Source organism: Callionymus lyra, chromosome 16 (genome assembly GCF_982586985.1).
Source record: "Callionymus lyra chromosome 16, fCalLyr1.hap1.1, whole genome shotgun sequence".
Lineage (NCBI taxonomy): Eukaryota > Metazoa > Chordata > Actinopteri > Syngnathiformes > Callionymidae > Callionymus > Callionymus lyra.
Window position 1 is genome coordinate 9,521,742 of NC_141833.1, and position 25,939 is coordinate 9,547,680.

The 25,939-nt window shown below is 38.4% G+C and overlaps 3 protein-coding genes across 3 annotated transcripts; 2 read left to right on the forward strand and 1 right to left on the reverse strand.

The window, feature by feature from the left end:
• Positions 1–2,845: 2,845 nt before the first annotated feature.
• Positions 2,846–12,629, forward strand: dipk1aa (divergent protein kinase domain 1Aa). Its single transcript, XM_087810621.1, has 6 exons — positions 2,846–3,209; positions 7,701–7,835; positions 9,529–9,636; positions 9,707–9,883; positions 11,129–11,260; positions 11,316–12,629. The coding sequence occupies exons 1-6, from the start codon at positions 3,156–3,158 to the stop codon at positions 11,994–11,996; spliced, it is 1,287 nt and encodes a 428-aa protein (XP_087666747.1). The 5' UTR covers positions 2,846–3,155; the 3' UTR covers positions 11,997–12,629.
• A 30-nt stretch (positions 12,630–12,659) lies between these two features.
• rpl5a (ribosomal protein L5a) lies at positions 12,660–15,415 on the reverse strand. Its single transcript, XM_087810622.1, has 8 exons — positions 15,347–15,415; positions 15,026–15,095; positions 14,844–14,959; positions 14,633–14,767; positions 13,688–13,890; positions 13,278–13,455; positions 12,921–13,009; positions 12,660–12,808 (listed from the first exon to the last, which is right to left on the reverse strand). Exons 1-8 carry the CDS (start codon positions 15,347–15,349, stop codon positions 12,706–12,708), a joined length of 897 nt encoding a protein of 298 aa, XP_087666748.1. The 5' UTR covers positions 15,350–15,415; the 3' UTR covers positions 12,660–12,705.
• A 6,283-nt stretch (positions 15,416–21,698) lies between these two features.
• gfi1aa (growth factor independent 1A transcription repressor a) lies at positions 21,699–25,478 on the forward strand. Its single transcript, XM_087810956.1, has 6 exons — positions 21,699–21,816; positions 21,899–22,066; positions 22,770–23,113; positions 23,174–23,311; positions 24,088–24,253; positions 25,031–25,478. Exons 1-6 carry the CDS (start codon positions 21,705–21,707, stop codon positions 25,207–25,209), a joined length of 1,107 nt encoding a protein of 368 aa, XP_087667082.1. The 5' UTR covers positions 21,699–21,704; the 3' UTR covers positions 25,210–25,478.
• Positions 25,479–25,939: the final 461 nt, after the last annotated feature.

Below are 25,939 nucleotides of genomic sequence, written 5' to 3' on the forward strand. Positions count from 1 at the left end.
GTCGGGGAGTGCATTGTGGGAAGGAACCAGCGAGCGCGGCTGCTTGTTTTTGGCTTTTCAAACATTTGAAAATTGAAGGCTGGTCGATTTCTATACGCCCCTTAAAGAAGAACCCAAAGTTTCAAAAAATAGTTTAAAATCTTTTTGCGATTTTAAGTGAATGTATTTATCAACCATTTTAACGGACACATTTGTATAATCCGTGGATCTAGTTATTATTTCTATTAATCCGTCAATATTCGTTTTCTCGTTATTAAAATCGCTTTTTGACATATATTTCGTATTTTTCAAGGTTTAAAAACGTGTTTGTGTATTTTATAACTACGTCACGAGACGGTTGTGAATGTGGCTATTTCTGCTGCATCAGCACAAATCAAGAAGGGGCGTGTCGTTCAAGATATTTATTGTAGCATCATGATAAAAAAAAATGCCAAGTCTGCATAGACTGGAATTTGTTTTTCTCCTTTGAACTACGCAACAACGTGGTGTACTTTACATACATCTGAAGAAAACATACTTCTTTTGATACTATCATAAGAATTGTACACAACTGATTTCTTCACATCAATAAAAAAATAAGCAATATTAAAGTGTACAGCATTTAAAAGGGTCGTAATTCAGAACAGTTAAGAGCAGACATGGGAGGAAATGTGTGGCCCCCTTGACTGTATTTATGAGGGCCTCTGATAGCAGACTAACAATTGTATTGTGTATTTATTTTTATTATTCAACATCAACCATAACATGTATACATTTACACTATCGCCCTTTCTCTGAATCAGAATGTTATACATACATATGTATGTAGGAATTGTATGTGGTGGCAGTACAGAATAAAATAATGATATATAACACACAATAGGTGATAGAAAAACAGAATCAAGCACCAAGGCAGCCATTCCTTTTCATTTTTCATTTTTCCTTTATGTGAGTCTTTCTTGTTTCTTGAAAAAAAATTGAAATAATATTCTTGTTATCCTATTTTATTCGTCGTATAATTCTGAGTTTGGGGGCAAGAGTGCAGTGAAAAGATGATGTATCCCATGTTAATCTTTGTATCCTTTTATTTATGTTATATAGTTGTTTTTATAATTCTATCGTCTGTGTTGCTGTGTGCAGGAAAAAACATTTCACTAAAGAGATCTCTAATAAGGATTAATAAACTTGTATCCATCCATCTATCTATCTATCTATCTATCTATCTATCTATCTATCTATCTATCTATCTATCTATCTATCTATCTATCTATCTATCTATCTATCTATCTATCTATCTAATCTATCTATCTATCTATCTATCTATCTATCTATCTATCTATCTATCTATCTATCTATCTATCTATCTATCTATCTATCTATCTATCTATCTATCTATCTATCTATCTATCTATCTATCTATCTATCTATCTATCTATCTATCTATCTATCTATCTATCTATCTATCTATCTATCTATCTATCTATCTATCTATCTATCTATCTATCTATCTATCTATCTATCTATCTATCTATCTATCTATCTATCTATCTATCTATCTATCTATCTATCTATCTATCTATCTATCTATCTATCTATCTATCTATCTATCTATCTATCTATCTATCTATCTATCTATCTATCTATCTATCTATCTATCTATCTATCTATCTATCTATCTATCTATCTATCTATCTATCTATCTATCTATCTATCTATCTATCTATCTATCTATCTATCTATCTATCTATCTATCTATCTATCTATCTATCTATCTATCTATCTATCTATCTATCTATCTATCTATCTATCTATCTATCTATCTATCTATCTATCTATCTATCTATCTATCTATCTATCTATCTATCTATCTATCTATCTATCTATCTATCTATCTATCTATCTATCTATCTATCTATCTATCTATCTATCTATCTATCTATCTATCTATCTATCTATCTATCTATCTATCTATCTATCTATCTATCTATCTATCTATCTATCTATCTATCTATCTATCTATCTATCTATCTATCTATCTATCTATCTATCTATCTATCTATCTATCTATCTATCTATCTATCTATCTATCTATCTATCTATCTATCTATCTATCTATCTATCTATCTATCTATCTATCTATCTATCTATCTATCTATCTATCTATCTATCTATCTATCTATCTATCTATCTATCTATCTATCTATCTATCTATCTATCTATCTATCTATCTATCTATCTATCTATCTATCTATCTATCTATCTATCTATCTATCTATCTATCTATCTATCTATCTATCTATCTATCTATCTATCTATCTATCTATCTATCTATCTATCTATCTATCTATCTATCTATCTATCTATCTATCTATCTATCTATCTATCTATCTATCTATCTATCTATCTATCTATCTATCTATCTATCTATCTATCTATCTATCTATCTATCTATCTATCTATCTATCTATCTATCTATCTATCTATCTATCTATCTATCTATCTATCTATCTATCTATCTATCTATCTATCTATCTATCTATCTATCTAGCTGTTAAAGTATATGATGTGGCCCATTATGAAAATACTACCCGCCCCTGGTTAAAAGTAATTATATGTAAAAAAAATATAATAAAATAAAATAAATAACCTTACAGGTAATTATTTTATTCTGAAAACCCAGTCGTTTTCACTTACTTCCTGATCAGATCAGTCTTGTGAAAACAAATACAAAACACAGTTGCTAAACATATATTTTGGCACAGGAATGCATCTCTGACCATATTTAATTAAAATAAACCACAGTGTGTTTGAAAGAAATTGAAATGGATATTAGCTGTTCAGATTGCGCATGCGCATGTGCTTTTTTTTTTTTTTTTTTTTTTTTTTAAGGCAGGAGGTATGCTGGTTTGCGTGGAAAGCAGCAGCTGCTGCGGAGCGCGGAGGCGCGAGCACACAGTGAAACCCTCGCCACCACCACACAGAGATGACCCGCCACACGCCCCGGATCACACCGCCCGCATGACCGGATGACACGCACGGAGCCCGGGACGCTTTTCCTGTGAACGCGTAGCGGCGTTTTTGACGAGCGATCGGGCGGACGCTTCATCCGGTGTGTGTTTTCTCTGAAGGGTCGCGTCCACAAGCAGCTCCACGTACTGAGATGATCTATTTCTGTGATGGCGAAGGGGGTGTTTTCACGGGCCTGGGTGAAAAAGTCTTTCTACTTCCAGGTAATTCCTCGGTTATTATTATCCAATGGATGACCTAAAGGTGAGCGAGTGTCACTCATTCATGTCATCATTCATGTTTTTTTTGTTTTTTGTTTTTTTCTGATCATTTTTGATTGAATTAAAACGCTGCACAATGAGATCCATATATTTTATTGATCCTTATGTGTCTGTAAACCAGGATTAATGATTTGTCTGTCAATGACTTAAGAGGCTTTTTTTCAATGACTCTCACCACAGCCAGGAGTCCTAGTGGATGAGAAGTACAGTCTGAACCTAATCTGTTGCAGATGGTCTGACAGAAGCAACTCCTACCACCTTGAGACGGTTGTTACATCACATGTTGAATTCCTATCCGTCTCATTTTGGTTTTTGTGTTTTTTTTGGGGAGATGAAAGAGGTTGAATGTAGTAACACTCCTGTCACGAGCTTTAACTCCATCAGCAACAACAGGCGGCTCAAGTACATGAAGATGATACTGAAGCTCATTGTGTCTGGACCTAATGACTTCTTCATGATGGTTTAATGCCGAGTAACTGAAGATCTCCGACAGCTGCTCACTAGACGCTTTGGAATTCAGTTGTGACGCTTTATTTTTCCAGGGCATGTACACTTCATTGACTGCTAGCATCACAAAGAAGCAACATCTTCCATTTGGTTTCACTTTTTTTGTGACTCTTGGAAGACATTTTTATTTGTTCAGGTTTTTCCTTGATTTTCTGGAACTCCTGTTGTGTTATCAGTTTAACTTGCCCTTTAAAGTATATACTTTATTGAATATTGTTTTGATTGTTTAAGCGCTTTGTGACCCTGGTCTGGAAATGCGCTATTTAAATAAAAATTACTTACTTACTTACTTAGTTATCCATCTTCCATTTGCTTCCAAGTTCTACATTTTAGAGGTATTTATCTCAGTTAAGAAAAATTAATGTGGGACGGATATTTCTTTTTTTTTTTAACTTTTTTTCTTGTTCTTTTTGCATGTACAAATACAAGGTATTGTGTTTCTTATCTCCACGTTTTCAACATCGTTGGCTCAGTTCACCACTCGTATAGTTCATGGCAAGCCATCCTTTTATTTAGGAAATGGCAAAAAAAAAGGGAATTCATATCATGATAGTAAGTTATACTCATAAACAACCTATAGTTTGTACTTTTGGTCAAAATGATTGGGGATAAACTAAGTAGCCATTCGATTTGCAACATTACAATTGAAGTTTAGACTTCTACAAGTCCAGTTCATTCAGAGACGACTTGAGACAATAGACTGTTGTCCATTGTTAGCTTTACTTTTCTGTCATTTTTTTTGTCCATTCGCTGTTTTTGCCCAGGTAACTGGAACGACCAGTTCTAAATACCAGTTCCTGTCTGTTTACTTTGCGAGTTCCGATCTCTTTTTATAGTGGTTAAACATAGTTAAAAAAAAGTTTTCCATGAGTCAACGTATGATGGTTAATGTTTCTGGTTGATCCACGTCACAGGTTTTTGGTCTTGAAGGTAGAGGATAAGAAGTAGTGGCAGACGCAAGTTTTTGTCTTCTGTCGACGCCTCCCGGACTTCTTGAGGTGGTCCTGGTGCATGACGAACTAGAACACGCTGAAGAAATGGCATCACACAGTAGTCCCGAAAACACATCGGTATTTTGCCAAAAAAGACCAGACGGACTATTCCTTGCAAAGAGAAATCTGCTAGACTCAGACGAGTGGTCAGACGCTGGATGGGTGTTAGTTAAATCCCTTTAACACTGTGAGCTCTTTCTTCAGTAACAGGTCTGTGTAATGAGCGCTCGAGAGAGAGAGGAGTATTAAGTGGAAGAAGAGACAGTAAGTGAGGGATTAGCGTCTCCACTGCTTGTGTTACGCATGAAAACATGCACTCATGACTGACAGTCACCGTCACAATGTCAACTCCACGAGCCGAGAGGGAGTTTCCGTACATTTCGAGCCGTGCACGGTCATGAAAGGTCCGTTTCCATCCTCGCAAAAAAGTCAACAAAACCAGATGAGATGCTGCAGGTTCACTCCCTCGAGACTCGGCGTTCATCTCCTCGGAACGAACAAGGCCGTCTCTCAAGCACTTACTGTGTCGTTAAAAGTTCTGTCCGTGAGAAAATAATGGATTCATTGTGGTTTCATAAACCGACATAAGGAGCGGAAGAATTCCATAAAAACAAACTTCAATTAAGCTGGCATGTGTGTGGTCTGGCGCTCTGACACAAAGTTTTTTTTTTTGTGTTGTTTACTCCGCTCGCTAATCACGGCACATCAAAGATCACACAAACATGTCTTCTGCCTCGCTCGTATCGGGAGTACAGTGCCGACACTGATTCAAGAAGCACACGTCGTTGCCAAAATACACGACATAAGCCGCCACCGCCATGTGATCAGAGGCGGAATCAAATCACTTTATCCTCCCAAGTGTGTGTGTGTGTGTGAGAAATGTTCTTGGAAGAAAAAACGGCAGATTTGTTCGGGTCAAAGTCACAACAGCCTGTTTAGCCAGGGTTGTTTCTTTCCCTCCTTAAGATGGAAGCCTTTTTCAAACCTCCATCTTAGACCTCTTTGCAAAGAAGGAACAAAAAAGGTAGTATAATAAAATTAATATAGCAATAAGAATCCTTGGAATTTCTTTTCCAAATCATATTTTAATATGTTGCCATTAATGGTTTATAGTTCAATAACTTGTATGTAAAATAATATAATTTATCATAAAAAAATTCCAGACACTTTTCTCAAGTTAATAAAAGTAATACAACTTCTGGCAGGGAGATGGCGACGGTCATTATGTCTTCGCCGCTAAATGAACATTGAAATCTGGCGAGATCCCGGCAATGACTGAGGACAAGAGGATACAGTCGACTCCAGCAGCTGCTCCACAATACTACAAACATATCGTTAGTCCTACAGTATCACATTGTATCGGGATATGTATAGTAGAAATAAAAAATAATTGAAAGATAAAAGGGATACATATTACTTTTAGTCTATTGATTATTTCTGTATTAAAAATAGAGTTCGGGTTATACTTTTGTTTTGTTAAACTTGAAATTATTTATTATAATTATTTTCTGCAAGAAATCAGCATTAAAATGGAAATTGACTTAAGCTGCAAATTTTACTTCAGATTTCTACTGTGTGTAATAAGGTACCGGTATCATTACCAGTATCGCCAGTACCAGAACATTTTTCCATGACCCTACTTGAAGGTGTTTTGTTTTCAAAAATGCCTTTTTATTCTAAGTAACGTGAGCACGTGACTCTTGACACCTCAGGACGCATGTTTCAGTCAAGTTTACACGAAGAATAAACTGGTAAAACTAGGGAAATACAAACTATGTGATTTATTTTTTTTAATCCGTAGGTCAGACTGTGAATATAATATTTATTTTTTTAATCTGTAGATCAGATTGTGAATATAATATTTATTTTTTTAATCCGTAGGTCGGACTGTGACTATAATGCAGACTTTAAACCTGCGCTGCTAAAAAGGTTGGGAGCTCTGCTTTAAAAGATTTGAGCATAAGCCTCCTGAGTAGGTAACAAGTACATTAAAAAAATATATATTTTTGATAATTGTGCTCGACAAAGAATGCGTTTTAAAATCCACTTTAACTTTTTAATGTACATGGAATCGATTTATTATAAGGTGACACATCTTTGATGGAGGTCCAATGTTGTATCACTGCTAGTTTTAGCTTTACAGCTAAAAAAAATGGACTTTAAACCAAATGACTGGTGGAGTCTGAAGAGGATGCATGATATAAAAGAATCCGGGTTTTCATTATTTAAAAAATAAATGATCTCTATAAATCATCCAGTGACATGTCTAAGTCAATAAATATGTTTGGCTGACTTGTTACAACAACAAATGCTAATGCTAACAAGTGTTGGACAAAAGCCAACATGAACTAAATACAAACAACAGTCAAAGAAGAATTTAGACAGAAGTGAAAGAAAGTCATTGTTGGTAGATTCAGCCGCTGATGATTTACAACAACTGAACTATGCAGTTTCTTATCTTGGTTAGCTGAAGTGGCGGCACTGATCTGGAAAATCTGAAGCAACCGCTGTAAAAAATAAGATTGAACTAGTTTTTCCGTATGTTTAGGAAGAAAAAAAAAGGTTGATAAATGAAATTTAATTAATTTAGTGGACATTAACCGTTAGCTTAACAGCTAAACATCTTGATTTTATGTATTTGAAATGTTCTTCATTTCCTTCACTGGTTAAGCCTGTTACCAGTTATTTGGTTTAAAGGTCTAAACCACGACAGGGTTTTTGTTGTTACCCATAAAGATAAAGATGGCAGTTGAGCTCTGAGACTTTATGGACAGTTACAAAAACAATTCAGTTTTTTACACTTGAGTGGGGTGGTTGTTGGTAGAGCTACCGTTTTAGCACAATTTAAAGTTGCCGTTATATATCGTCACATCTCACAGAGATCTGCGTTCACTCGAATACATTCTCACGCCGTTGTTTTTACATTTCGTTCCAGGCTCGGATCTCCTTTGTCCGGGTGAAGTACCTGTTCCTCACGTGGCTGACGGTGCTGGTGGGGAGCTGGGTGCTCTACGTGCAGTACTCGGCGTACTCTGAGCTGTGCAGGGGTCACCAGTGCAAGAGCAACATAGTGAGTAATCCATACGTCTGTGTGTACAAACAACACAATGCCCCACATATTGATTTTTTTGGAAAGTGTGATCGGAGCTGCTGGTTCAGGAAAGATGTCAACGTTCGTCATGAAAGGATTATTGACTCTTCCTTGACAACACATGACACAACATGTACACACTTTCTTCGCTACATTTGGTTATTTAGATGCCAGTACAAATTTGTACCATACAGAGGAAATACACACACCTATGGAATATGTATCTTCTTTTTTGCACTTTAATGCATTTAAAAAGCTAAATATATCCACTTATTATTCATAACGATCTGCTCATTAAATCCCAAACTCTCTTATTTACTTGTCTAGTATTCCAAAAGATATTACAGTGATTACAGGGGAGGGTATTTAATATTGTCTAAGCATATTTTACATATTCACTTAATTGTAAAAATCTACTCTTTATTTCACTCTATTTACTGTATATCTCCATTATATGTCATTTATTCTTTAATGTCTATTCTGTGTATATAAAATCCTGAGATAAAGTCTACTGTTTCATGTCCTCGCAAAATTATTTTGGTTTAATTACTCTGGATACTTAAGATAAATTGTAATTAGTTTTGAGTAAACATGAGCATTTTATCACCCAGAAAAATAATATTGATGAATAAAGGGAAATTTGGTCAAATTGAGAATCGCCAAAAGAGGAAAGAGATATGATTGCAACACCCGAAGATGAGCTCTTCGGAGGAACACGGTACAAACCGTGGGCACATAGACTTGACATAGAAATAGATTGATATGTAGAAATGTATCTTCCAGGTATATAATAACTTATTTCAGATGCTAATTAGAACCTGGTTGAATTGTTTTTAAACGATGTAAGATTTTTATAAATTATAAACAAAAGATGATTTCTGAAACCATCAATTATAACCAATTATTAACAGTGAAGAATTACACAACTTTAAAGTGCAACTAGTGTTAAAATACAACTCTCCTGACTCGTGTTTCAAATGTTAAAGTCTTCCTCTCCAAGATGCAGTAAGTCTCTCATCATGATGATGTTTTGAACTTATTACTTTATATAGTTCTCCCCCGTCTGAAATCTCGGCGAACGAGAGGTTACAAGAGCAGAGTTGACCATCAAATTTTATGTCTTAACTCCTCCTCCGCATCCCCTTTGTTTATACAATGAGTCTCTTGGAGGTGGAGACTTTCGGATTGATGACGCACGGTGATAAAAATTGATGCTTGACCAATCACAACAGAGTGGGTGTGGTTATTATGAGCGTTTTCAGTCAGTGGGCGGGGCATAAACACATTTTCTTAAGTAAATAGTTAAATGAAAAGAGAGTTTTGTACAAACAGACACATACTGATGATACAATAGAGTCCAGCGTATATTTAAGACACACTTAAATCAACACATTAGTTCCTCTTTAAATTCTATAAGCGACTTGACAAAATGGTCCGGGAAAAAAAAAAGAAAAGAACTGAAATGACATAATCTAAGATAAACAAAAAACCAGTTAATTTGTAGACTAATGTTTCTACACTTCACAGCTTTGGGCGACAGAGTTGTGTAGTCAAATATAGAAGAGCTTAATCATAGTTTGTGTACTTGTGGTCGCCAAAAAGTCCAGAGTGTTCCGAGCCTCAACATTGCTGTGGTCGTAAAAAAAAAAACTCACATCAACTTGCTTCTCAGTGCGACAAATACAGACAAGGGATCATCGGAGGTTCTGCCTGCAGTAGTCTGTGCGACAAAGAGACTTTCTACCTGAGCAGGTGTTTGTCAACACTGCCCAACAATCAGGTGAGACTCAACCTCAGCCCCGCCTTCACGATCAGACAGGTGAGGGTTTTTTTCCGTTTTGGACCCTCAGGTCTACACGGGGAGCTGGGGCGACCGCGATGGAATCGTTCGCTGCAAGTTGGGAGAAGTGGCTCACTTCGAGCTGGGGGAGGAGCCAGAGCCGCGGAAGGATCCGCCCACCTTCGATAAGCCCACCAAAGGCACGTCGGCAGAGAAGTTCAAAGAGATGGTCTTCAATTATCTCAAGGTAAACGGCAGCAGATGTCTCTCCTGCTTCCTGTCCTTCATACACCGGACACAGCCTTTTTATGCACCTCAGACCAGTTTAATGTTCATTTCAAAGGACTTCATAGTGTGTTGGATAAATACATTCAGAAGGAAATCGAAGGAAAGGAAATTCTACATTTCACTCGTCTTTGAGAATATTTTACTCGTATCAAGAGACGGACGTGTCAGAAAATCTGGTCCTTATGCACAAAAAAAAAATGAATACATCAAAATGTAATAGTTTGTCTTTCTGTTCAGTAAAATCCTCGCATAAATTTACAGTCAGGAAATCATCGCTCGTCACTGGAAGATAATTGATCTAATGTCTGCAAGGGGCCACGTGTCCCAGCTACTTGGGGTTGAAGGCAGAGGATACCGATACAACCAGCTAACCCTACTGGCAATTTCGAGTCACTACGGTTATCAACCTCTATGTATTAGGGAGGCCTAGAAGAAAAGTATTCAAGCTCAGACAAACACTACGACACTACTCAAAAAATGAAGTTTTGAATCCGAAAAAAAGAAAATAATTTTTAATCTGACTGGAGAGGATACTACCCTAATATTAAACAGTCCTTTGAATGCATTAGTGTTGCCCAAACAGATCTTGCATTTTGTGTTCTTGTGGATTAGATTGAAAAACTATGAATTTCAAAAGAAATAATGTTAAATAAGCTTATTTTATTGACTATTTTGTTAATGTTTTCCATCATATTAGGCTTTTTTTTCATCACACATTCACTGTATTTAACCTCTTTATTGCCCACCACTGCTTTATAAGCCAATCCCACCTCTAACACCATTTGTGGAATTAAAAAGAACACTTGTCTGCTCTGGTAGTACTTTTTAGTGCAGCAGTCAAGCTAGCTCAACACATGAAAACATAATTGAAAAACAAATAAATACAATTCTAAACTTGATTTACACTTTGTTACAGCACATTGTTCGAGGAGACACATTTTTAAATGTTTAATGCTTTCCTCATTTTAAGACTTTTTAGGTTTTTAAACTAATTTTCACCAAGAGCTGTGTGAGGACAGTCTGACTCTGATCACCATGATTTAAACACGATGAAACAATAACCGTCTTTACGTGTTCCAAGGACTTTATGATCTGAACAATTAGTCGTGTTCTTTCTGTCCAACTCAAGGTCAAAGCAGCTCGGCGTACAAGATGTTCTTCTCGTTTGTGAATCTTTACCTTTTTTTTTTTTGTCTCTCATCAGTCAAAGCTCGGCGAGCAGGCCGGCCTCGCCAGCCTCCTGAGTCGCATCCTCTCGTTCGCCGACGGCAACAAAGACGGACGCGTGTCGCTGCCGGAGGCTCGGTCCACGTGGGCCCTCCTGCAGATCGACGAGGTGAGGCGGAGAAGGATCACCCGGGAGGATCTTTTAATGGGTCGTGTTCCGTCAGGTGCTGCTGGGCCTCCTGCTGCAGGACCACGGTCACACGCCACGTCTCCTGGGATACTGCGGCGACCTCTACATGATGGAGCGGGTCCCCAACGGACCCCTCTACGGGTTCTCCCTCCCCTGGCCCCTGGTGTCGTGGGTGCCCAGCGGGCTGCAGCGCACCATGGACCAGTGGTTCACGCCCTCCTGGCCCCGCAAGGCCAAGATCGCGATGGGCCTGCTGGAGCTGGTGGAGGACATCTTCCACGGCGCCTACGGCAGCTTCCTCATCTGCGATCTGGCCGCCGTGCACCTGGGTTACACCGACCGCTACGAGCTGCACCTCACCAACACCGGCGCCGTGGTGGCCGAGGACGAGTTCCGGCGCAGCATGCGACTGCTGCGGTGCGACACGGACCAGGACTGCGTGTTCAGGGCCGACTGCCAGACGTCGTGCGACACGGCGCAGAGGCGGTGCCGGGAAGATCCGGTGAGGCCGAACCTGGCCAAGGCGTGCCACACGCTGAGGGACTACCTCCTGAGGGGGGCGCCGTCGGCGCTGAAGGAGGAGCTGGAGCGGCAGTTGTACGCCTGCATGGCTCTGAGGGGCAACGCCGGGCAGATGAACATGGAACACTCGCTGATCCTCAACAACCTGAAGACGCTGCTGTGGAAACAGATCTCACACACCAAAGACTCCTGACCGGTCTGACCCGAGGTCAGATGCTGTGATACAAGATATTGTCAGAGAAATCTATTAGACGGACGCTGCTCAGACTTCAGAAGGACTCGAGTTTACGCACTTATTTTACAGATTTATGTCCCCGTTTGCCTTTTAAAGTGCAATTTTCTTTCCTCGTTGAGGCGAGTAAAGCATGTTGAGAAATGAAGGTTTATTATTTAGATTTTATAATTCAGCCTAATCAACTTTATATGTACAAATGTTTAAAAACAGAATTTATAAGAAAACAAATTAAAACCACAGATGTGACCAAGAGTAGCATTTAAGAAGGAAACACCTGCTGCAGGTGAACACGGGACCAAGATATAAAGAAGCCACTCCACTGTCACCACCAACAGATGTATTTATAATGTGAACGTCACCAGCCAACATGTTTCGTTCACCTTTATCGTTGTACTGTCACTTCGGTTTCACTCACGGTGCCATACAGACATGCTGTACTCGTATCACTGTCGTCACATGACCACATGTGGCCGCTGTCATCACCACTTATTTAGGGACGAAGTGACCCGTCGACCTGGACGTAGGGTCCGGTTTGCTGCTGTGTATGAAGGAACCAGCATGAATTTGCACAAATAAACTCATGTACCACTTCAGGGCCTCCTCAAGAATTACAAACAAAAGTTTTTGCATTAAAATTTATTATCGTGAACATGACTCCCGTGACGCGCTAACCGTCGCCTTCTTCTCGCTCTTGCGCCCGTAAGAAGCTCGCCTTCTTCTGGGCGACGCGGTCCTTCCTCTGCGCCAGGGACAGCTTGGCGCGATTCCATCTGCACAGGGAAGAAGAAACAAACGGAGCCGCATTAGCATTCACGACGACCGCGGCAGGAAGTGTTCGCTCCCTTTTTTTCCCTCCCTCCATTATTTCGCCAGACCACCCACCTCTTCTTCTGGACTTCTTTCTTGGGTTTCTTTTCCAGCACAGGACTGGCTCTGATCGCGGCGTGTGCTTTCTTGTACATGTCTTCGACCTGACAAAAGAAGAGAGATTATCAAATCTACCCTTTTATTTTCTCAGCTACAAATTCAGCCGCTCGGCTTCTCTCAGCCCCGTCTTGAAAGGACAGTAAGCATCAGCTAATGCAAATGAAGGACCAACTACATTTTGCTCAGCATTTTTTCAATCATCATCGAGAAGTTAAGTTTAAGAACATGATTTGATGAAATTTAAGTCAAAGTTGTCCAGGAAGACACTTGACGTGCATCTTGATAACACCAGGAGGATGTGAGGGTAGGTACCGTGTCTGGCGTGACTCCGTTCTTGATGAAGCGTGAAAACTGTTTCTTGTAGGCGTCCTCGTCCTCGTCCATGAGGTAGGACATGTAGTCGGCCACGTTCATGCCCAGGATGTGTCTGCGGTGCATGTCTGCGTTGAACTCCTTGCTCTCGGCGTCGTAACCAGGGAAGCGCTTCACGCTGAAGACGACAATAGTCAAAGTTTAATACGACGATCGAGTCAACGTGTTCTTGCGACACGGCGTCAAAAAGTCTCAACTCTTCTCTCAGCCCCGTCTTGAAAGGACAGTAAGCATCAGCTAATGCAAATGAAGGACCAACTACATTTTGCTCAGCAGGTTTTGTAACATCACCAAGAAGAAATAACAGCACGACGACATCATCATCATCATCATCATCTCCTTCCACCGACCTGTGAGGAATAGCCAGGCCTCCGTCCACGGTTCCCTTCAATGCCCCGAACACTTTATTCCCTGTCGAGGTTCTGGTCAGACCCGCGTCCAGATAGCAGGTGAAGACGCCCGGCTGTCCGTCCACGCTCTCCGCGTTGAACTCGTCGCCCGTCACCTCCACCTGGCCCTCGTACACCTGCTCCATGCCGAACTTGTGCAGCACCTACGAGAAGTACTCACGGTTACATTTTTGAACGGATGACGTTTTGTTTTTAACGACTTTAAGCCAGTCCGGTACAAGTCAGTGAGGAATTGATTATCAGGCGAAAATCAATAATCTGCAATATGTATGTAGCAAGACCCGAGTGCCAAGTCCAACCCTCCAGATCCTCCTTTTGTGGCTCCAAGAGAAAACCAATACACTCATGACAATACTTGTATTTCTACATATGAAACTGCAAAATACAGCAACAATCAAAGATCAGTATTAATTTAGTTTTAAAGTGATTGTTCAGCCAAAATGTATACTTCAGCCAAATTAACATTTAACGCTAAAAAGGAACAGATTTCTCTGAAAATAATCCATACGAGTAGAAAACAAGTTAAGTTTGAACTATAACTTTAAGAAAATGTAATGCATTTTATATTTACAGAACTTAAACACTGCACATGAGTTATAGTGTTATATACATTTAAATGTAGCTTTCGAGAAATGAATGGGAAAGTTATAGTTGCGTCAAAGTCCTGTCTATTAAATAATTATATATAAATGTTCTATGCGTTTGTCTTTTTCGAACACGTGGCTACACAGCCATGAGGGAGAAGCAACCATGAGGTCAAAGTTCATTCATCTTGAAATAAATCATTAGCCAAACATTCGACTGTTTGTTCACTCAACTACATAGAAGTTGACACATTAATATACAACAGTACACATGTTAAAGTATGTTAAAAGTACAACTTACTCTGCGCGCGAGCAGCAGGCCAGTGCAGTAGGCAGCAGCATAGTTGGTGAGGCCCACGTTGATGCCATATTTAGGAAGCTCGTGGGAATAAGCAGCGCTTACGATATGATCTCCTTCGATCTTGGCATATGCGATCTGAAAATAATACACTCGTTTACCGATGTTTTGAATTAAACGAGGTCGAGTCACCCCTTGAAAACTTTCTTCTGACCTGGCAGCAGATGTCTCTGTTGGACAGTCTCACGATGAGCCGGTACTTGGGTGTGTTGTACTTGTTCTTGTCCTGGACCACCAGACGTTTGCGGGCGAAGAAGTCGGTCTTGCCCTCTGGAAGAGACACGCGGTGGTCAGTGGTCAGCGGGTCGATCGCCGGAAGCCATCTTTGTTACTCACCCCTTCTTCTTCTGAACTTTACCTGATATCTCTTGAAGTAGGCCTTGTTCTTCACCACTTTTACGAACCCCTGCAAAGAACGAGTGTCAAAGTGAACAAAAAAAATAAAGTAAACGTTTTAGTTATAAACTATTAATCTGTTAGAATTCTCGGCAGACATGAACTGCCACGCTGGAACGCGAAAGATCATCGACCGGTTTCACCGCAAACATCCAGCTCCATCCGCTATTTAAATCCCCCAAATACAAACATCTAACACTAGAAATACAAGTACAATACCATACTTGTTGCACTTACTTAATATCGTGGCATCAAACTTACCATTGTGGGAAGAATTCGTCTTCTTAAACTCTATTGAACGGCGTCTAGGTTTGCGGAAGTGGGCGTCTTAAGTGCGGAAGTGTACTGCGCCGACAGCGACGCCTAGTGGGCGGGAGAGGAATACGAACGCCGACACACCAGCAGAGGCCAGCAGCGACACACGAAGCAATTTAATTTGAAATTCATTTGATTTACAACAATGCATTTTATTGCATATGAATCAGAAATCTTGATAAGTATTTAGATTATTTTTTTTATTTTTATTTTTTGTTTACAGTTTATCGCGTTTTATATCATGAAAAAATTTAGACTTAAGACTTTCTTTTATTGTCCTTGCACACAAAACACAGCATTGAAACTGGCAACTAAATTCCGTTGCTTGGCAACTGTTAAAAAACACAGCAGAGATGTATATAGAAAAATTATAAATATTAATAAGTTAAAAATAAGGTAATATAGTATAAACAGAATAAACAAATAACATTATAAATATTGCATATAATAATTAATGTATATAAAGTATAAATACAAATAAGTTAACAATAGTGCTAATATGTTATAAATAGAATAAATACATCATATCTTAAATAGCAACATTATCACATTATTTGTATAAAATAAACATTTTTATTAATGATTTATTTAGATGCTTCTTTATGGTAATGTATCTTATTTTATTTAAATGTATTGTGCGTATTTTTTTTATCTCTTTTTACTTAATTCGTTCGGAGTTAAGAGTCAAGTGAGGACATACATTTATTATAATGTTGCTAGAATGGAATCAAATTTAACAATTACAACATTAGAGAAAAAGGATTAAATTATATTAATTTCATTTCTATTAAATAGAAATCACAAAATAAAATGCAGCCTAACTTACAGAAACTAAGTATTTTTCTTTATCATTAATTATTTGGATTCATTGATAAAACACATGCAGCAGTGGCAGTTAATCTGAGTCAGTATCTAAGAAAGAAAACTGAATAATAGAATCAAATATGAAGTTTTGAAACACATGGCCGACAGTATCACGGCACTTTTGGCCTGAGATAAATATGGCCGAGTGTTTTCAGCGTCCAATCTATCAGCCGAATCTCTCGGTGGAAGAAAAACAGAAACGTGTACTTCTGCTTTTTCTGCTGAAACAAGAGCGATAAAATCCCTCGCTGTCATTGTGGCCGAACATTCGAGGTGTCAGATAAGGAAAAGTCAGAGTCACTCGGGTGGACAGCTATTTTCCTCAAGCTCAGTTTCTGCAGAACTGATTTCACAATGGACTAATACACACTTTCTGACTCCAGAAGTCTCCTGAGGATCAATGTCGACAAAACTAAAAACACATGAAGAACAACTGATCGGCAGGTGGATGAAAAGATGAGACCGAGTCCAACAGACCGAGGACAGAGAAGCCTTCATTATAATCTCTTCACTTGCTTTACTTACACCTTACATTAGTAGTACTAAATGATAAGCCTGGTTCTTTGTTGGTTTCTGCCTCCAGGATGCCAACAGATCAATGTTATTTAAATAAAGACATTTTTCGGTGTTATTTTTGTAATATAATATAAAAATGTTCTGACATAAGAAATAGATAAACAGGAAGATACACAATTTTAAAATAATGTTATTCATTTTAGTAATACATATTTATATGTATATTTTATATATTGATTTTACCCACATCAATTAACACTCGTATTAAAAAGCTCAATAAAGTTTATTCTTTACACAATTTATAATGCTTCACAATACAATGTTTAATGTATTATATACACTTTTACTGCTGTTATCACTCGTCCTACTTACTAACTAGTAGGTCATTTTAACATTTTTTAAATTTGTTTTATGGTATGCAGTTCAAGTAAATAAAATCAATTGTATTACTCACGTATTTGGTTAGATTATTTTACCCTCAAACTTTACTCTGCACATCAATTCAGATTGATTTTTATCTACATGTATTTATTTAAAACTAAATGAAGATTAAATAAATAAGAGGGTGAAGTGAAACTGAATGACCGGATTCATGTCAACAAATTGAATTGTTGTTTTGTACAATTAAATCTGGACTTTTATTAGTAACATAATTAGACTAATCGAATCATTTACGGCATTTCTTTAATTAATTATTCTTCATCCAGTTTATTAACAAAGTCCACCCAAGAGTCCAGATCTTGGTAAAATGTAAGTATAAGTCTGAAACCTTTATTTATTTGACGTTATCAACATTTTTGTACTTTTTCACTAAAAATGAAACAATTCACACACTAGTACAAGGCCCTGTATTCTAAGAGTCGCTCGATTTAATTCTTGTTCTCTTTTAGGCGGTTTACGATAAAACTTGGGTGTGTAACGTCAATGGTGTCGTGTGAAGTAGGAGTCACACCACTGATCACGGAAGATCACGCCCTGCTCTTCTTAACACTCACACAATATTCATCTTCACACATATTGTGGGTTTAAAAACCAACGCACCAGCGGGTGGAGGAAGTTTTCGAAACGTTCAAACGTGAACGTTGACCTCTGACCCCCCTGACAGCTCTGTCTGAAGCACCAGCAAAATAAATTGTTAGAGACACAATGACCAGGAAGTGGAGAGCGGCTTTCCTCACATGCCACCCCCCCCCCACATGAGATTCTGTATTTCGAGGGGGGAAAATTTACAACCAGAAACAGAAACAAGGGGAGCCGCTGATCCCCGTGATGGACGACCTCAGTGATTTGTGGATTGTTCATGGCAACAATCCAAGTATTTGTTTAGGGGTTTTTCACTCTTTCAGCAGTTTCTTCTTCAACAACAAACAACAAGTCGATCCAAAGCTACGAAAACAAGATGACTGGTGATGGCGAAGAAACTGTTGCCAGTAAATCATAGTCACTGGTTCACACTATCTGGAGGCTGCAGTTTGGCGAGATTCGGTAAGACCCTCCCACGGGGGGCTGCTTGTGGTCGAGACTCGAGGAAAGAACCTGAAATCAGATTAAAGCGAGGAGGAAAAAGTAGCAGAGAGGGTTCAACAAGAGAGAGGCGGGGTGTCAGAGTGCGGTTTGGTCTCTGGAGCCAGAGGAACTTGTGAGGAGATGAGATAGCATGATGTGGTTTCCAGCGAGCGGCAGGATAAACGACCAGAACCACCACCAGGGACCAAACAAAGACCAGGAAAGTCAGTTGGGCCACAATGGGTCTGATTGGCACCTCTGACACAACGTTTACCTGAAGTCTACAGATTTACGAAGAACAACTGCGACAACAGAATGATTTAAGAATTCATTCGGAGGAGGAGCTAAATTAAGTTAGCGATGCTAGATGGTGTCAAACGACAATAACAAACCTGCTGCCACCATCAAGACTTTTGTTTCTCACATCTAGACGATTCATATTGAAACTTATATTTGAATCATAATAGAAAAACAGAAAAACAAACATAATTGTCAGTAAGAAAAAAAATAATCTGTGAAAGTAAGTCAATGATTTAGTCATCATTAAAAATAAATAAATACAACTCATGTGACAGTCAGAAGGCAAAACAAAACAAAGCTCAGTATTCTGTAAATAATAATGTTAGATGACAGTCATCCTCTGAACACTGTCATCAGTGAAAAGAGAAGCATGAATGCTCCTCCCATGATGCAACACTAATAGACTTAGGGACTCATTCATTCCTCGGCTATTAGATTGTATAATTATGAGTTTGGGGGCAGGAGTGGAGTGAAAGTATCATAACATTCTATTCTATTTAAATCTTTTTATCCTCTGTTATTTGTCTTCGATCTATGTTCGTTATCTTTATCTTTAGAATTAGATTGTGTCATCTTATTCTTTCTTTTTCTTATTTTTAATTTTTATGAATTATCGTCTGTATTGCTGTGTCTATTTGGGAAAACTATTTCAATAAACTTCTATCTATCTATCTATCTATCTATCTATACATCTATCTATACATCTATCTATCTATCTATCTAAAGAAGTAAAAAAAGTACTATTATTATAGAAGTATTTAAAAAGTGACTAATAAATAAAACGTTTAAAGATATTAACTATTAAAACAATCAAACGTTTTAACAACATGTTAAATACAGTAGTTTATAAGCTATGAATTAATAAAATAAATTTGACAAATGTTTCTAGAGTTAATGTGACTTATTTGTGAGATGACTAATCCTGATGAATGTATTTAAAAGTCTTACTTTTGCTGGTCAAAAATAATTGTTCAGAAAAAAGGATTGGGGGAGTGGTTAACTGTAGTGAATGACACATTTGTATGGGAAAAAACAGAATAACTAGTTAATGTTTATTTTCCCATATAGTTGCAATCGTGCTTGGATGTGCTTTGATGTTCAAACTAGGAAGTTGGTAAAAAGAAATGTAAACAGTTTGGCCTTCACACTACCAAAACATACATATATTGTCACATATTGTCAGAAAATTAGTTTCAAAATTCCCAAAAAACATTTTTAATTTGGTTAAAGTTGAACCAATAAAATAAATAAATAATTTGTAAATTGTAAATAAAAAATAAAGAAAGAAAACACACAATCAGTGACAGTGCAGATGAGCAATAAAATTGTTTTTAGTTCAGTTCTAGAACCCGTTAGATTAAGACTCAGTGATTGTTACATTCTCGAGCTCTAATCGCTGTTTCCATCAATCAAACTATAGAAGCCGTGGCGGTCAGACGAAGACAGAGAAGAAGAGACAGAAGAGGACGAACTGTGGCAGCAGAGATGGTCTCTGTCGTGACTCAGGTTTTTAAATTCCTCTTTTGAGGGTTCAGCTACACATCATGTGATCATCTTTCTGAGAAGCTCGAGTCAGTGGAATCAAAACATCTGACCTGTTGTATTAAAATACTTCTTTTTTTTGTACATATACTGTAATAATGTATAATATTGAAGGCCATGGGCTTCAACTTACAGAATTAAAAAATACATTTATTGAATGAACAAGCATGAGTTCTGATAAAGTGATGCTTTTACTATAAGAGTTTGTCTTGTAATGAAACGTCACTCACTTTGAATGGATCAAGTTGTGTGTGTGTGTGTCCATGTGTGTCAGTGTTACCTTCACTATCAGTTCGGCGTGGTATCGTCACACGTGTTCCAGTCTGGCGTGTATCGCGTCAGCTTCATCAAACACACTCGGTTCCCACTGACTCTTTGCGTGACCTTGAGCAGAGTCCAAATCTGCGAAATGATTTTTTTTTTTTCAAATTTTCAGATTTGTGCAAAAAACCCTCACAAGGCTTCATGTTGGTGTGTTTGGGTGGACGGTCGAGGGTTGGGGGGTGGGAGGGGGGTCACTCTAATGATGTAAGACAATCAGTCTGAAGTGGAGGAAGTGTAAGAGATACCTGAAGTCTCCACCAGCAGGCTGCTGCACGCACACTCTCATTACCGGGGTCCATTTACAACCTGGACACACAAACATTATCGTTCACTGTGGACACACACTCCTCTTGAACATGCAATCAAATGATTCTGCTTCCATTTTGCCAAGTTAAATATTAATGTATTGACAACATAAGGTAGTCCCAGATTCTCACCTTAAAACATATTCGCTTTATTTTGAAAGGGTTGTTTAAAAAAAGAAAACAATACTTTTTAACTAGGACCTGGTTATTTCTTGGATAGAAATAGTATAATAAAAATCAGAAGGCAAAGGAAAAAACTTGGAACCAGAGCTCAGTATTCAGTAAAATAAAAATGTTGGAGAAGGAAAAAAGTACTATTATAGAAGTATTTAAAGAGTTTCTTAATAGTTAATAAAAAATATATTTATGAATTAACTATGGATTATAAAATATAGACTATTAACGTAGTAAAACATTTGACAAATGTTTCTATAGTTAACATGAGTACTTTGTGTGTAAAGAATACGAAAATAGTATTTATTTTATTTTTAAAGGGTTGTTAAACTAAAGAAAACAATCGTTTTTAACTAGCACCTGGTTGTTTCTTATATAACAATAATAAAAAAAATATTATTAATAGAGAGTAATTTACTTTGCAACTTATAAATCAAAGACAGTATAATATTGAAAGTGTTGTTTTATTCACATCCATGATTTAGAAATAAAGGAAGAGGAAGTTTTACAAAAGTGAAATAATGATACATAACAATAGTAAATATAGTCTGGAAAAATGTACTTTAATTTCCATGTATTGGAAGTTCTGTCTAAATGGCATCTAATCCCTCCCCCCAAAAAAACTATTTTCCACCTGCTACGTAACACCTGGTAAACAATACGGCTCCTCTGCGCATGCGTAATAGCCGGCCAACGACCGTCCTGACAGCATCTGAACGGACGAGCAACAGTTTCTACAAGTGTCCTGAGAGCAGCAGCAGCTCAGGGGGAACATGCCGAGGTCTTTTCTGGTCAAGAGTAAACGGGCCCACAGCTACCACCAGCCACGGGTTCTGGACCAGGACTGTCGGGGACTGGATGTGATCCTGGCCCATGTGAGCGCAGGTGAGTGAACCTGGTGCACCTGAGTTTTTAGGATCCAAGGATCTGTTGCTAAAAACGGTTTTTTTTTCTTCTCCTGAACTAGAGATCAAATCTCAGGACAAGATGGACCCGCAGGAGGACTTTCTGCCACCCGGGTCCAGGCTGCTGTCACCGGGCTCTCTGTCCTCCGGGTCACCTGTCAGCTGCGCGGAGAGTGAACGACCCTCAGACTGCGACTTCTGGAGACCCCCCTCACCCTCGTCATCCCCAGGTATGACCCCCGAGAACAAATATCAACTTAACAACGAATTTAATGTAAAATTCAACCTCCAGAGTGAGATTACTTTAAAAATATAAAAAAATATTTCACCAATAGATCGCATAAATAGTTAAAATGTATTATTTTCCCTTTTTTTTTACAATTCATCACCAAAGTTGGCAAAAAACAACATTTTCTACATTTTTTAAACTTTAACGTGACACATCATTTTTTATATTTTAACAATAATTTATCTTGTTTAATTTCTTAATTCTTCTGTGTACTTGGAAAAAATAGAGTATGTTTTGAGTCCATTATTATAAATGTCGATACTAGAAAATGTTAATAGTAGTAAATACCAATATTTTAAAGTATGACGCAACGACACATATTTCCGATAAATATTAATGATTTATACTGTATTATTTCAGTACTTTACAAATTAAATTACCTAGTTAACATCAAGTTCTTATTTTAAATGGAAATCATTACTTGTGGATTATTCTTTTTTTTTTTACCTTTGATGTACCTTTAATTTTATTTATTATTTGAAGAAGACAATTCCGGTTCACGTGATCATTTTTTTCTCATAGTTTATACACCGTAATATTATTTATTTAATTTTATTCTGATACTCTGTCGTTATTTAAAAATGAAACATGTCATAAAATGGATTTATATTAGTTGATAAAAGTTTGTTCACTCACTCGTCCAGACTCGGACAGTCCTGCTGCAGACGATGACGACACGAACTTCAACAACCCGCTCTTTCCTTACTCGTGGAAATACTCCGGTTCCGAGCTCAGACATCTGGTCCAGCAGACGGAGTACCGCCAACAGAACCACCGCCCTCGATCCCGCCTCGGCGTGTACGGACCGGGCAACGGAACCGAACCTCTGTACACGGCCTTGATGGACCGCCGGTTCTACCGGGACTGTTCCCCGACACCTGGACAGATGTGCAGGGTCCAGGATCCGAGCCACGAGACCAGGATCAAGACGGAGGAGGAGTTCCTCTGCGAGTCAAGTGGATCCTACAAGTGCATCAAGTGCTACAAGGTTCGGTTCGAGGTTCAGGTCCACGTGAGAGTCGTGTTCTGAACATGAGTGACCCCGCAGGTGTTCTCCACCCCTCACGGCCTGGAGGTCCATGTCCGGAGGTCCCACAGTGGCACGAGGCCCTTCGAGTGCGGGATCTGCGGGAAAACGTTCGGACACGCTGTCAGTTTGGATCAGCACCGGGCGGTCCACTCCCAGGTCAGCAATGATAAAATACATCTAAATAAATAGTACTTCATGTCAATCTTTTAACTGAAATTTAAAGGAAAAAACTTATAACTATAATAAGTTATTATTATAATTATTAATAATACATATCTAGGTTTAGACTACAAATTAAAGAATATATTACATTTTTATTTTTATTTACATTTAAACACGGTTAAACGTCAACAATTGCGATTTATGTAAATGATTTATCTTTATAAATAAAGAAATAATAAATATTATATATTAATCCAAACAGATTTATTCTCCAATCAAATCGAACTCGTTCATTATTAATTATGTAGTAATAGGTGTGAGAAAATTAAGCACCATATTTTTGTTTTAATATAAGAGATATTCAAGATATTTTTGTAAAATAAATAAGCATAAAAAGATAGTTTGAGCATCATGACAGGTACTGAAATATTGAGGTATTAAAAAAATAAATACATTTTTAATAAGGATACACTATTCTTCTTTTTTATAACAAAAAAAACCAAAGCAAAAAAAACAACCATGGGCTCAGACTTAGGGGACAAAAAAGTCAAGACAATCTATTAGAGAACATACATACACTATATGAAGCTGTTTAAAAAAAAGATACATTTGTTGTAATACTACAAATGAGTCTAAATTTAATGTCATTTCAATGATTCATTTTTCTACTCGCCATTTTGACAGATTTAATCATCTTTTCATCTCCTTCTAATCAAATCTGCCAATATATTTTATTCGCTCTCATAATAAAAACATCTCTTCCCGAACAGGAGCGTAGTTTCAGCTGTAAAATCTGCGGCAAAAGCTTCAAGCGCTCGTCCACGCTGTCCACTCACCTGCTGATCCACTCGGACACGCGGCCGTACCCCTGCCAGTACTGCGGCAAGAGGTTCCACCAGAAGTCGGACATGAAGAAGCACACGTTCATCCACACAGGTGGGTCCAGTCGACACCACTGTGGTTATCTGTTGCTGGGTCACACGCTATCAGGGTTCAACCCTTCAGATGATTGTATTAAGATCGTGACCATGGTTGAAGCTTAAATGATACGTGACTTTGTGGACTGGAGTGAGAGGAACCACTTGCAACTGAACACCTCAAAGACCAAGGAGCTGGTCTTGGACTTCGAGAGGTCCAGGACAAAGAGATAGTTGACCAACACAGACCATGTGTATAAGAAAGTTCAGAGTAGACTGTACTTTCTGAGGAGGCTCCGATCATTTAACATCTGCAAGAAGCTCCTCTGCATGTTCTACCAGTCTGTGGTGGCCAGTGTCCTGTTCTATGCTGTGGTGTGTTGGGGTGGAAATGTGTCCAAGAGGAGTGTCAACAGGTCGGACAGGTTGATCAGAAAGGCTGGTTCTGTGGTTGGCATGAAGCTGGACTCACTGGTGATCATGACTGTCATCATGGACCTCCTGAGGGATCAATTAAGTTCTACCTAAACTAACCTAACCTAAATAATGGGCTCCTGGGTGAGGCTGGAGAACAGGTATAGAAGGACTTTAGTAGTGAAGGTAACTGGAAGACTGGTCAGAGGTACATGGGTTTGTTTCCCAGGGTTCAACACTGTATTGAAGGACCCACTCTGGGGTTCATACATTCCTGAAAATGAAGGTATCATTCCTACCTTTTTACATGAGGTACAAAAATCTGAAGACTTGTTGGTGACTTGCTAATTACTTACTTACTTACCTGCGTCTCCGCCTGCAGGTGAAAAGCCGCACAAGTGTCAGGTGTGTGGAAAAGCGTTCAGCCAGAGCTCCAACCTCATCACTCACAGCAGGAAACACACCGGCTTCAAGCCCTTCGGCTGCGACCTCTGCGGGAAAGGCTTCCAGAGGAAGGTGGACCTGAGGAGACACAAGGAGACGCAGCACGGACTCAAGTGAGCCGGCGAGGCTTTCGCTTCAAACTGCACTTTCTTTGTAAAATCAATTTTTCTCCATTATTACTTTACAGTTAAAAAAAAAGAAGTATTTTCCCAACAGTCAGCTGTGTTTTTATAATTATTCATATAAAACCCCTTCATTTGAAAGAGAATTTGCTTTGTATGGCGTTTGATCAAACCTGTAATTTAAAATGAATTTATAAGCAGTATTTTATTTATCTTGTATTTATTTTTTTTTTGGTCTTGTTTTATTCTGAAATATTAATAAAAATATTATCTGCTTCAATCCCGGAACTGCTGGACTGTGTTGTGAGCAACATTTCATAAGAGGAACAGAACAGAAAGAAGAAAGCAGAACACTGGTTTCACTCTTCCTGCAGAGACTGATGATAACTGATTAAAAAACTTGATCAATATATTTTAACGGACAGTTATTCAGAGGTCAAGTGTGGGAATAAGAGGGAGGGAGGTAGAGCTGTTTAGCACTAAATGATTCTTGATTGTGTTAAAAGGGTTGTTGGTTTTTTTTTTTAAAGTGAAAGACTGAAGAAAAACAATCCAGGTCGTCATCAATCACGTCCCTAATCTCCCGGACATGCCGGGTATTAAATGCGGTGCCGTGAGTGCCACCTGGTCAAATTCAAACATATTCCGAGAGATAGAATGCTAACACACTCGTATAACAAATGCCATTACGGCGCCATAAACCCGCCCGTGAAGGAAGTCCGCGT

Coding starts and splice junctions, on each gene's coding strand:
- dipk1aa (XM_087810621.1), top strand. CDS start 3,156: ATGGCGAAGGGGGTGTTTTCACGGGCCTGGGTGAAAAAGTCTTTCTAC. Junction 3,210..7,700: donor AAAAGTCTTTCTACTTCCAG/GTAATTCCTCGG, acceptor ATTTCGTTCCAG/GCTCGGATCTCCTTTGTCCG. Junction 9,637..9,706: donor CAACACTGCCCAACAATCAG/GTGAGACTCAAC, acceptor TTGGACCCTCAG/GTCTACACGGGGAGCTGGGG.
- rpl5a (XM_087810622.1), bottom strand. Junction 14,768..14,843: donor ACAGAGACATCTGCTGCCAG/GTCAGAAGAAAG, acceptor TATTATTTTCAG/ATCGCATATGCCAAGATCGA. Junction 12,809..12,920: donor AAAGAAGTCCAGAAGAAGAG/GTGGGTGGTCTG, acceptor TTCCCTGTGCAG/ATGGAATCGCGCCAAGCTGT.
- gfi1aa (XM_087810956.1), top strand. CDS start 21,705: ATGCCGAGGTCTTTTCTGGTCAAGAGTAAACGGGCCCACAGCTACCAC. Junction 21,817..21,898: donor CCTGGCCCATGTGAGCGCAG/GTGAGTGAACCT, acceptor CTCCTGAACTAG/AGATCAAATCTCAGGACAAG. Junction 22,067..22,769: donor CTCACCCTCGTCATCCCCAG/GTATGACCCCCG, acceptor TCACTCGTCCAG/ACTCGGACAGTCCTGCTGCA.